The following is a 13,232-nucleotide window of genomic DNA, read 5'->3' as shown; positions in this document are numbered from 1 at the left end:
GCGGATGTATAAGTCTGAAAATCCACCACGTAATCTACAGAGAGAGTGGAGAGAGAGAAAAAAGAGCCTTGGACCAAGCTCTGATTGCCAACATTTTTAAGTCAACCAACCAAGCAACCTACCAGCCAGTTGCCATTTAGTCGATTCCAACTCACAGTGACCCCATGTGTGTCGGAGTAGAACTGTGCTTCATAGGGTCTTCAAAGGCTGATTTTTTGGAACTAGATTGCCAAGTCTTTCTTCAGAGGAGCCTCTGGGTGGACTTGAACCTCCAGCCTTTCAGTTGGCAGCTAAGCGTGTTAACCATTTACACCACCCAAGGACCCCTTGAAGGGTATGGAGACTTAATAATCTCAAACTAAATTTATTTTAGCAATTATGTGTTATACCAAAAGAAAGTGAACTTTAGAATAAAGATCACTGATTATGAACTATCTTCTTAGACTTTGAGCTTCCAAATAGTTCTTTGTCTGGTACAGTATAGGTGCCTCATTAACTATGTGTTGAATAAATGAATGGATGAGTTTCTAGATAGTGGATTTATACTTATTAATACACTTAGGTTTATTTTGTAAGATTGCATAAAATAACGTTGACTGAGTGCCCACAAGATGACAGGGCTGTAGCCAGCCTGTGATCTTCTCTTATTGAACCTTCATTAAAAACAAGTCAGTTCCTGCACTGTTTTTTGGGGGCTCATCTTCTGAGACTTCTTGGTTTAGTATATGTTGAACTAAAAGGAGGAATCCGTGGAAAATGTCCTGACCTGATCTCTCTCCTGTATGCTGGGATCTGTCCCAAAGAGGCCTCTGTCGTTGGCTGCTATGGGGACCACCAAGGGAAAGAGGAGGCTCCATCCCATCTCAGCTGGATGAGGTGTGGCTAGGCACCAGGGGGCGCTCTCGGGTGGACGGTCCTCCAGGCCATTTTCTAACTACAGACTGCCATTCCTAAGGGCAGGTTACCCTGTAGGAATTTGGACTCTCTTCAGATGGTCCAGAACAGAGCAGGAAGCCACGTAGACTGCCTCCCAACTCCAAAACCGTGAAATTAAAATAGACTGTAGTGTTGGTGACTTGGTAGGCTTCCTGCACTGGTGCCTTTTCAAATGAGAAGGCTGTCAGGTATAAAAATAGAAGAAATCTGGAAGCTTAAAAAAAAAAGGTTAATTCCTCAAGATTTATTGGCCCAGCATAAAAATCAGTGAAAAATAAAAGCATATCAAAGCGGGGAGGGGTAATGTGATTTGGTGTTTAATAATTCATTTATATACTTTGTAATTATAAAGCTCTCCTCTACTGAAATAAAATTAACTTATCTCGACAAAGTAGAAACTAATGGTTCCAAAGTATCATAAGATTGTGAAATTTCAGTCAGAATACTAGCACCCCTGACCTCTCTGTGCTGCATACTGTGCTCTATAATCAGATGTCTAATGTCTTTGTTACGATGGATGAATATTTTAAGATTAGTAACTGGAGAAAAGTGTTAGGCTGAAGTATCTGTAGTACAATATTTCCTTCTACCGGGGTTTTAAAAACTACCAAAAAATAATTTGGGGATTGAAAAGATTTTATTTATAATGACCTTTCTATTTTTTATATATTTACTCTGACGGGATGGGAATTGACCTGCGGTGATGATTTCAAGACAAAAAAAGGTAATGATGACTGTCATTTTAACAAATGGTTTGTTCACTTCCTACAGAATTCAGAAACACATCCTATCAATATACCAACTCAGTATTACAGAGGGAAAATGAAAGAAATCTATTTCCAAGGCAGAAAGTACCTCCAGTGAGTTTGAATCACAGCTCCAGGCTTTATTCTAACCTGTTGGCACACCCTGGATCTCAGATGAGCACGCGTACTGGAAGTGCTGCCCGAGGTAGCTTCCTGGGCTCAGGATACTCATCCTTGGCCACTGTCCGGCAGGAAAACGCTTATGAAAAAATGGCCAGCGATCAAACCAGTTTCAGAACTTTTTCTCCAACCTATGGTCTTTTAAGAAAAACTGAAGCACAGGTGAAAACACTCCCTGAAAGACCGAAAACCGAAGGTACAAGTGATGCCACCAGTTATATAGCCAGAGGCTCCACCGTTGCCCAAAAGTCATACCAAGAACACCGAGACAACATGGCGGCGGGCGCATCTGAGAGCACGAGGTCGAATGAGAGGGCTGTCACTCTGGGAAAGGAAACAGAAGTGAAGGCCACACAGGAGCAAGGCAGAAACATACCAGTAACTATCAGAACAAAGCAAGAAGAGAAAGTGTTTGATTCCAAAGAGAAGGCTTCTGAGGAAAGAAACTTAAGGTGGGAAGAACTGACAAAGTTAGATAAAGAAGCAAGAAAGAGGGAAAGTCAGCAAATGACGGGAAAGGCTAAAGAGAACGAATCGCTGAAGGAGAAAAATGTGCAAGAAAGAGAGATACCAATTACTCTAGAAGCATCCCAGGGCAGCACCCCAGAGGTGTCTCCAAAAGGCTTCCAGACGTCTGTCAAGAAGGATGTTGGTGGTGGGACAGGTGGAGGGGTGGAAACAAGAGAGACGAGGTTCAGGATGGACACAGGCGACACCCCCAGCTCTATGAAAGGTGACTCCATGACTGAAACCATTGCAGAAAACATTGTCTCCAGTATCCTTAAGCAGTTTACCCAGTCTCCAGATACAGAAGCATCTGCTAATTCTTTCCCAGACACGAAAGTCACTTACATGGAAAGGAAAGAGCTTCCCGGTGACAGGAAAACAAAGACTGAAATCATCATGGAGTCTAAACTGACTGAGGATATCGATGTTTCCGACGAAGCTGGCCTGGACTACCTTTTAAGCAAGGATGTGAAGGAAGTGAAGCTGAAAGGAAAATCCGCTGAGCAAATGATAGGAGATATAATCAATAGTGGTCTGAAAGGAAGAGAGGGGAGAGCAAAGGTTGTCAGTGTGGAGATCATTGAAGAGCCCATGAGCTACGTAGGGGGAGAGAAGGCAGAGGAGTTCCCCACCCCGTTTGAAGTGGAGGAGGTCGACGATGTGTCTCCAGGTTCCAAGGGACTTGTTGAGGAAAAGGAAAGTTATAGAGAAACAGATACCACTTTCTCAGTCAATCAAGATAAAAGGACCAAGCAGCCCCCTGAGAACACAGCTCATGTTGAAGAAGTGACGGAGGCAGATGACTGGGAGGGAGAGCAGAGTTACTTTGTGTCAACTCCAGATGAACACCCAGGGGGCCATGACAGAGAGGAAGGCCCCATGTACGGGCAGATCCACACTGAAGAAGAATCCACCATCAAGTACTCGTGGCAAGATGAGATTGTGCGAGGGACTCAGAGAAGGAAGAGGGACGACTCATTGGGAGAGAAAGTTGTGAAGCCATTGGATGTTCCAGCTCCCTCTATGGAGGGGGGCCTGGATTCTTCTCACTGGAGAGAACAAGCTAAAAGTGGCGAGTTTCATGCTGAGCCCACAGTCATTGAGAAGGAAATTAAAATACCACATGAATTTCACACAACCATTAAGGGAGTCTTCTCCGAGGAACCCAAACACCAGGTGGGGGAGGTTATCGGGCAGCTGGAAGAAAGCCTTCCAGAGCGAGTGAGGGAAGAGCTGTCTGCCCTCACTCGAGCGGGTGCGGGCGAGCCTGGGAGTGTTTCAGTGGATGTAAAGAAAGTCCAGACCTCTGGCGGTGGCGCCATGACCTTAGTTGCTGAAGTCAACCTCTCACAGACTGTAGATGCTGATAAGTTAGACCTCGACAAGCTGAGCAGAGATGAAACCAGTGAAATAGAGAGAGCCGTGGAGTCGGTGGTCAGAGAGAGTTTGACCAAGCAACACAGCCATGTGCCCGAAAGCCTTGACATGAAACGCGGAACGGAGGCCCTAGCCGCTGGCACTAGCTTCAAGCGCTGGGCCACTAGGGAACTGTACAGCCCCTCTGCTGAAGGGGATGATGCCGGCCCGGCCTCGCCCAGCACAGAGCAGGTCAGCCACCAGGGTCCCGTGTCCGCCACCGTGGAAGTCAGCAGCCCCAGGGGCTTTCCCCAGTCACAGGTGTTGGAGGACATAAGTCAGTCTGTAAGACACATTCAAATAGGCCCCGCTGAGATTTGGAGGACTGAGCAAGTCTTGTCTGAAGGACCCACTACAGAAGTGGTGGAGGTAAGTGGAGAAGGTGACCTTGATGAGGCAGAGCCCTCAGCAGGAGCCAGCTGGTCTGTGAGGCATCTTACGCTGGGTCCTAGTCAGAGTCAAATGTCCCAAGAAGTCTTCGTCCAGGGGCCTGTCCCTACCGTTCAGGAGGAAAGGGGCACAGAAGAGCCTGGCCAGGCTGAGTTTTTTACAGACACTGACCAATCGGGGAGGCACATCATGCTTGGCTCCAAACAATTTCATGCTAAAAAGGAAATTATTTTTCAGGGCCCCATTCCTGGGGCAGGGAAGGTTGGTGATTATTTTCAAACTGAAGAGTCCACAGGTACCCAGGCTTCTGTAAGTCACCTCAAATTAGACCCCAAAGAAGGGTTCAGTGAGCAAATCCAATTCACAGCCCCCCTTTTAGAGGAAATGGAGTCAAGTGTCAGAGGAGGTTCTGAACACACTGGCGAGCTGTCTGGTCACAGCACATCCACTAGGCACATCCAAATTGGTGCTCAGAAGCTCCAAACCACTGAGCAGATAGTTTACCAAGGGCCCATTCCCCAGGCCATGGGATTTAGTGACTCAGAAAGCATTGTCCACAGAGAGGGCTCAGCAGACATAACCCAAGCCACTCGCACTTACACCTCAGGAAGAACAATTCTCATGACTGACAAGAGCTCCTTCCAAGGGGCTGCTCCTGAATCTCCTCTGGAGGACAGTGCAGGAGGTGCGTCCGAGGCAGAAGTGACATCAGACGTTAGCAGGTCCTTTAGGCACATTAGACTAGGTCCTGCAGAAACCGAAACCTCCGAACACATCGTCTTCCACGGACCCGTTTCCAAAACGTCTGCACTTGCTGGTGCAGCGGGTTCCCCTGAGTTAGGTGAGTTAGCAGACAGCAGCAGGTCGATAAGGCACGTTACACTGGGGCCCAAAGAAACTTCCTTTACCTTTCAGACGGATGTGAGTCATGTAGAGGCGACCCCCAGCTCTGCCCAATGGACACAAGAGGCCACGGTCCACTTCCCTGCAGGGAAGGAAGCGGCAGCTCCCGATGTGTCTGACGGTGGAGACTGGAGAGACGCTGGCAGTAGGAAGGACCAGGCAGAGGGCAGGAGCTTTCAGGCCTCCGTTGATGACGGAAACCAGGCCCACAGGCCAAAGGGCAAGGAGCAGGCCGAGTTTGATAAGCTAGTGCAGCTGCAGAGGATGGTCGACCAGAGGTCAGTGGTTTCTGATGAAAAGAAGGTTGCTCTGCTCTATCTAGACAATGAGGAGGAGAGCGATGGGCACTGGTTTTGAGAAACAAAAATATGTGGCTTTAAATAGCATCTTATTTGGTAACATACCAACATACAAAGGCCTTGACTTATTTTAAGGGGGGGGGGGGGCGCACTCTGTGAAAGCCACCCGTTTTTACTTTCTTCAAAGAGACAGTGGTCAATTTACTTTACACAGAGATTTTCAATTGACTCCAGCCTTAAGAGGCATTGGAGTTTTAGTTTTGAGTTGGGACTTTTACAAAATACTTTGTCTTTTTAGTCTTAAAAGATTCCTTTTTTCTGGAGTATTCTCTCCACTTCTGGGGACAGTTTCTATCAGTTTCCCACGTGGCCACAGAAATGCCTCAACTTTTTGAAACCATAATTATCTATAGGTAACATGCCTAAACAGTAACCAGATTAATACATTTAAGAATAAGTTTTATTTGCATCTGCTAATATGCTATAGCAAACTAACAGTTTAAGGGAAAAAGAAATGCAATTTTCTCTTTTCAAATAGAAAGCCTAAGAAATAATCAGACTGCTTATAGATTAAAAAAATCTGCTAACTATTTTTAGGAAAAAGTTCTTTGACATAGCTTTAAATTTTAAGTTTTGAATGGATTGCTTTCCATGCGCAGAACTTTAAAAAATAGAGTATCTGATCTGTGGAGAACACAGCTGTAGTCTACTTAAAGTCAGCATACTCGCTGTGTGCGCACAGCTTCGTAGAACACGGCACGAGATCGACCTGTAGGTGAAACAAGGATTGTGAATTGCTTGCCGTAGCGTTTCCTTTCTGCAGCACTAGGCAAAGCAGCATAACCTCAGTTCTGGAACAGCCGGCTCCTATCAGAGTAGTCTTGAGCTTTTCTGCACCTTAACCCTTAGCACCTAAACATTTCATTTCACTGGTGGGAGGTGGACCTGAAGACAGTTTGACACTCAGGATGCAGCTGGCCTTGCAAGATGGTGTGTGTGAGTAAAATCGGAAGCACAAGGTGGTCGAGTGCCTCACAGAGGAGCCGTTCTCAACCCACCGTTAACAGAGTGATGTTCTCTCTGAGCTCAGAGACTGAATGATTAAAACGATTAAAAATCATAACAGACAGACCTCATGGAATTTTTTGCACTTTCAAGAGAAATAATTACAGTTGGGGTGTTTTGTCCAGGGAAAGGAAGATATGTTAAATAGAATAAGATGCGGTGGGGAAGGAAGTAGGTACCTCTCCCAAAGCCCTGCACAGAAGCGCCCAGGAGTGGCCCCATTCTCACTGGCCACAGGGCGTGGACCTGCAGGCATACACCACAGAGTCTGAGATATTAGAGTGTTCTGTATTAGATTAGTTTTATCTTACACGAGCTTATTTTTAAAGCTTCCGTCTTTAACGGTCTAGGGTCACATAGAAGTAGCATCTCGTAGCAACATAATATTATTTTAGTCCAAACTAGAGTCTCTTTGCATGTAGTGCTGTCTGAGCTGTACTTCCTAGGATAGCATCACGTAACTGACTGTAGTATGCTGAGGAATGAGGATCCAAGGGTAATGTCATCCTCAGGTAGGTTATCAGGAAGTGGGGGAGGGGTAATGGCCTCCAAAAATCTTCCCCGGGCACAGAAAATCTAAGGAAGGCATCTAATCACACCGTGGCTCTTGGACACGTGGGGCACACTTCCCTGGGTTGTGGTAATGGCTATAGCATGTAGTCTGTGGAGAATGTTTTCTTAATAAGTGGAAGAGGAATGCAGCTATGATTTAGTAACACCTGTGGTGGTGGAATAATTTGGAAAAAGATGGCGGTGATGGTTGCACAGCGTGATGACCGTAATCCATGTCATTGAATTATACATGTAAAAATTGAATTGGCGAACGTTTTATTATATATATATTTTTACCACGATTACAAAACAGAAACACTTGTGAATCAAAGTATAGAAAGAGAAAGTTGATTTGGATTGCAAGTTTCAAACTTTTTTTTATATCTACCAGAATGAACTCATGATTAGCATAAACAAAGATTTGTTTCTAATGTAGTCAAAAATATGCTAATTTTATTTTAGTTGTAATTGGTAATGATATTTGTATAAGTGATTTACTGGTGAGAATTTGATCAAGGTGACAGACTAAGGTCAAAACAGAAGCAGCTTAGTTTGATGTAACTATCCTAGCTTACAACCTTGAAAATGGACGCTAACACGAGTAGGTTTTTAATATTATGACCCACTTCTACTTTCTTTGGAAATAATGTTAATATCTTAGACCTTAATTTTCCTGTCCAAGTTGAAGTATCCCGCTACAAGTATCTCCCATATGGACTCCTGAGCTGTTGTTAGTTATGAAGTCCTTGGATCGTTCAGAAGCAGTGTGTGCCCTCGTCATGATGACGGACCATCTCACAGCTCTATGGTAGTAAGCCAGTCACTGGAGATAACAAAGCAGTTTTATGGTTGGAGGGGGTGGGGACACAACCAGTCTTCTCCTGTTTATTTTTGTTGAGACAAAATGGTATCAATTGAATGTTTTCCAGCTTCCCACTGGTTATAGTATTGTCTGTTTAAAATGCATATTCAGAATGGAGTCTTCTAAAAAGCTGATTTTGCTAGCCTCCTATTCCTTACGAAAGGAAATGTCACAAGAATGTGTAAAAATAAAAATCTTAAGAAAGAAAAAAGTCCGCGTTGTTTCTAAAGAGAATGAATGTTTTCCAGTAGATTTTGTTGTGGTGTGGTCTCAAGTATAAAGCAGCTCTGTGTTCACATTATGTTTTTATGGAAGCACAGAATCGCTGGGGAGAGTATGTGTGGAAAGTCTCTTAGTTTTTAATTCTCCACTTGAATCAGAGCAGAGCTAGAACTGGTTAGCATGGAGCTAAAAAGCCTGGCAGACATAGCATAAACCAGTTGGCTTATATTCAAATACAGGCTGAAGGGTTTGGTAAGAACAGCTTGGAAGGCCGCTGCAGATAGGGTGACCCACTATGCTGCCTGCCCAGCGTGGAGGGGTTTCCTGGGATGTGGGACTTCCTGCGCTAAATCCGGGACACTCCTGGGCACACCGAGATGGTTGGTTACCTTAAGTGCAAATGGGAGGGTGTTAATCAAGGCTATTTCGTAGGAGCTTGACAAACTTAATTTGAAACAAAGGAGTAGCTATGTATCCTTGCCTGTTTGTAACCGTTGAACCTCTCCATAGCCTTTTATTGTTGTTGGGTGCTGTAGAGTCGATTTTTGACTCCTGGTGACCCCATGTGACAGAGTACACTGCCCCATACGGTTTTCTAGGCTGTAATCTTTAGGGAAGCAGATGGCCAGGTCTTTTTCCCACAGAGCCATGTGGGTTTGAACTGCCAACCTTATAGTTAGCAGCCAAGCCCTTAACCGTTGTGCCACCAGGGCTCCTTTTACAAATGATAAAAAAAATAACTGCAGTCTTCTTCTCATGCTGAAGTTAACAAATGTAACAGATGGCAGACGTTTGGTGAAACACCCTTAAAGTCATCGTACCCTTGGGAGTGTGGGGGGGTCAGATTTTTAAAAATTTAGTTTCTGTGATTCTAAGATATTGTCCGTCAAGAAATAAGAAAGGAAGAAGTAACAGATCAGATACCACTTTCTCCCCCAAAAGCCAGCGTATACTCTTACGTGATATATACTTAAAATATTTACCCCACGTCATATAGAACCCTCTGTCTTCAACTAGATGGGACACTCTTGGTGAGTACTGACCACATCTCACATCTCTTTTGCACACTGCCATCAACCCCACTGATAAAAATTTTCCCAAATTATAAAAGATTTACAAGTGTCTGGTTGCGGAGTGGTTAAGCTGCTAACCACAAGTTTTGTGGTTCAAAACCCACCAGACACTCTGCAGGAGAAAGACATGGCAGTCTGCTTCTGTAAAGATTTACAGCCTTGGACAAGGTCATGGGAGCTCCATAGACACATTCAAACTCCCTGAGGGACCAAATTACTGGGCTGAGGGCTGTGGGGACCATGGTCTTGGGGCACATCTAGCTCAATGGGCATAACATAGTTTATAAAGAAAATGTTCTACATCCTACTTTGGTGAGTAGTGTCTGGGGTCTTAAAAAGCTTGTGAGCAGCCATCTAAGATACTCCACTGGTCTCACCCCGTCTGGAGCAAGGGAGAAAGAAGAAACCAAAGACACAACGGAAAGATTAGCCCAAAGGACTAATGGACCACGACTACCACAGCCTCCACCAGACTGAGTCCAGTATAACTAGACGGTGCCCCACTACCACCACCAACTGCTCTGACAGGAATCACAACAGAGGGTCCGGGATGGAGCTGGAGAAGAATGTAGAACAAAATTCTAAGTCACGAAAAAAGACCAGACTTACTAGTCTGACAGAGACTGGAGAAACCCCGAGACTATGGCCCCCCAGACACCCTTATAGCTCAGTAATGAAGTCACCCCTAAGGTTCACCCTTCAGCCAAAGGTTAGACAGGCCCATAAAACAAAATGAGACTAAATGGGTCCACCAGCCCAGGGGCAAGGATGAGAAGGCAGGAGGGGACAGGAGAGCTGGTAATGGGGAACCCAAGGTCAAGAAGGGAGAGTGTTGACATGCCATGGGGTTGGCAATCAATGTCACACAACAGTATGTGTATTAATTGTTTAATGAGAAACTTGTTTGTAAACTTTCATCTAAAGTACAACTGGAAAAAAAAAAAGATTTACAGGCTTGGAAATCCTATGGGGCAGTTCTCTTCTGTCCTATAGCATTGCTGTGAGTCAGAATTGACTCTAGGGCAATGTGGTTTTTGTTTTTGTTTTTGTTTTTGAATGGTACACATACTAATAGATGGGAATGTTGCAAATGTATAAACTAAGAGAAAGGTTTGTGTTAAAAACATTGAGACACTTCTTTACAGTTGCTAGGTGTGCAAGATTTGCTAAAGAACAAATTCTCAAGGAAGAACTTCTGCTGGGCAGAAGATGAAGCTTGTTGCTAGGACTATGGGGAAAGGCGGCCTCGGCTCTCACACCTGGGTCCGGCCTCCTGGGAATGTGTGTGTCATTTAGCTGTGCACTTAACATCTTACTGATGCTTTAAGCTGTGTGTGTGTGTTTGCTTTTGACTTCTCTCCCCCTCCCACTGTTTGATAATAAAGTTTAAAATTAATTCAGTTTTTTTTCCTCTACATCATACGTAGGAAGGGGGGAAAAGTTGACCTCACTGCGTCATTTCCTGCTGGCTCCCAGGAGGAGGACAGCAGTAGGTCAGCCAGTGAGTGGGGCACCGTGCAGAGGACGGGGCATTGTTGTGGCACCTGCAGGTTACATAGCTGCCTAGCATTTATGTCCAATCTTCTGGCAACTGTATGCTTATTTTCCCTTAAGGGGTACCCCATTCCCATTGCATGCTGCACTGGGGGGATGGTTAATACTCGAGACCTCCCAGCCGTGTTAGGCCAGGCAGACACTCCCAGGAATTGAGTCTTGAGGGGAGAAATCCTCTTTTGCTAGTGGCCCCAGAAGACATGGTCTGTTTGTTGCCGACACCTGCCCTGGAACCTTCCCAAGACCTAGTTACCCAGCGTTGCCCGCTGATGACTGCCCCACAGTTGCCCAGTAAATATTCTTTTCTGCCTGTTACCCAGATTGGCTCCTGCAATCGAAGGGCCCTCGCTCAGAGCTCCCCAGCCAGTGTGCGTGCTCCACATGGATTACGGGGGTGCAGGTAACCAGGGGGATCTGGAGCCACGGAGCTCCCGGGCTGGGTAGGTTTTCCTGTGTACCTGAGCATACTGCACAGAAATCTGTATGTGCCGTGACAGGAAAAGGGCTGGACATGCTGCCTTCGTTTAGGCAGGCAGAAAGGGAAGGTCAGTCCACCTGGACTCTCTGGGCTTCCCCGGAGCCTTCCTGAGATGGAGGAGGGAGAGGATTTTTTCTTCTGGTGTTGTATGGGGAAGGGTGTGGCTGTGGGCAGGAAGCTGGAGGTGGTGAGGGAGAAAAGGAGAGAGTGGGTATCAGTGGAGAGAGGAAGAAAACTAGGCAGTCAAAGACGACTATGTGAAGGCCAGTGGAAGAATATGTGAGGGAATAACTCAGCAGGAGTTTGGAGACAGTAGTGATGGTTGCACAACATGGTGAATGTAACTGATGTCAGAGTTGTACATGTAAAAATGATGAAATGGCAGAAGTTATATATATTTTTACCACAATAAAAAACAAATAGAAAAACTCTATGGTAATAAAAAGGGGGCAGCCATGTAGGCCACGGGGCACAAGACCCAAGGACATGGGCCCAGAGGGCTGAGCTGAGGGTGAACAAGGTCGGCCAGCAGGATGAGTAGGACCATGCAGGTCCACTGATGCTATGCCACCTCAAGCAGGTGGCCTCCCTCATGGCCCACACGGCACTGGGGACCGGTTCTGAACCCACGGGGGCCCGGAGAGACCCCCGCCCTCCAGGATGGCAGAAGGCAGCACTCTCAGCAGACTCTACAAGTCATTTCAGTACAGGCAGCGCGGCTGCGTGGTCACCCAAGGCCCTTTGTGGTTTATTTTCCCCATCTCCTCTCAAGGTGGCGCCCTGCACAGGTGAGGCCAGTGGGGTTTGGGTTTTCTACTGGGGCCCCAAGGGCAGGCCCGAGTGCTGAGATCCTACTGCCATCCTTCTGTTCGTGTATGACCAGGCTGCAGCCTCCTTGGACTGTGCCAAGGGGCCGAGGGAGAAGGGAAAGCAACCCCCACCCCCACTCCACCCAGTGAGTGCTCCACCCACCTCATCCCAGCACCAGTATCATCAGCAAAGAGCTGGAGAAGGGTGCTAAACCCAGCCCTGCACTAGTTTTCCCTACTTTCGTGGGACTGCGGCCTCTCTACAGGAACCTGAAGACTGCTGTGGGCACTAAGGTGCACCCCTCCACCTGCTGCACCCCCCACCCCACATACGTGCTGAGCCCGGAACGCTGTCGGGAGAGCAGGGGAGCAAGGCCCGGGCTGGGCCAGCTCACAAAGATGCTCCCAGCAGCAGCCACCAGTCTCTCCCCACCTAGAGGACAAAGGCCACAGGAGCACAACGGAGTAGTCAGGACCCCCCAGCAGACTCTCGGTGCCGGCCTCACCCCATTAGCTCGCCTTTCACTTCCCTGGCCCTGCTCTCCTGACCCCGAGGCCAAGTCAGTTCCCCCTGTCACTCTCTTCCTTTGGTGCAAGTGCTGCCACGGTTAGGGGCTAATGCCCTCGTGATACGCTTAACAGCATCCATGTCGATCGTGAGCGCTGGGAGGATAGGGACTGTGTGTGTCTTGCTGACTTGGGCCCCCAGTTCTTATGCTGCCTGGTACATACAAATCGGATGAGCAACTGAGGACATGAAGGATGCCCCTCAGTGCCCCTTTTCAGACTCTGAGGATCTCCGAGGTAGGCTTCATTTTAAACACATTTACCTAGACACACTGGACACCAGAGCCTCAGGCTCCCGCTTATCACCATTCTCTTCTCAGTCCCTGTTACCTTCATGTAACAAAGGGCTTCTCCCAGAATGTTACTGCTCCAAATCGGACTCCAGACTGTGCAAGCTGCAGATGGTTTTGAGTTTTTGAAGGGAAGCCTTTCAGCAGTGCTGATGGGTAAAATTTTTTGTTGGCAACAAAAACCACTCCGGTGGTAAAAAGAAAAATGCTTTATAGAAGCACCAGATTCCCCTGAAGGGCATCCATTGTCAAAACGTGGCCTGTGGGAGGTTTGTGGTGTCTCTGTTGCACGCTGGAGCCTTAAAAATCTATACAATGGCTACTGAATTCCATCTTCTAGTTGGAGAGAGCACCCTAAAATGTAAGCACTTAGGTCTGACCAA

General features: G+C 46.7%; 1 protein-coding gene across 2 annotated transcripts in view; it reads left to right on the top strand.

Moving 5' to 3' along the window:
• Nucleotides 1-5,435, top strand: part of SYNM (synemin) — a 31,643-nt gene extending 26,208 nt beyond the window's left edge. The window contains exons 4-5 of one of the 2 annotated variants that reach the window (XM_004372656.1): nt 1,708-4,154; nt 5,091-5,435. In XM_004372656.1, the coding sequence (XP_004372713.1) occupies nt 1,708-4,154; nt 5,091-5,435 (2,792 nt within the window). Of the gene's footprint in view, nt 1-1,707 lie in introns of both variants that reach the window. The other variant, XM_004372655.2, reaches the window with a different exon arrangement.
• The last annotated feature ends 7,797 nt before the right edge of the window (nt 5,436-13,232 follow it).

This window comes from Trichechus manatus, unplaced genomic scaffold (assembly GCF_000243295.1).
Source record: "Trichechus manatus latirostris isolate Lorelei unplaced genomic scaffold, TriManLat1.0 scaffold00019, whole genome shotgun sequence".
Lineage (NCBI taxonomy): Eukaryota > Metazoa > Chordata > Mammalia > Sirenia > Trichechidae > Trichechus > Trichechus manatus.
This window is presented reverse-complemented; position numbering and strand designations above follow the sequence as displayed.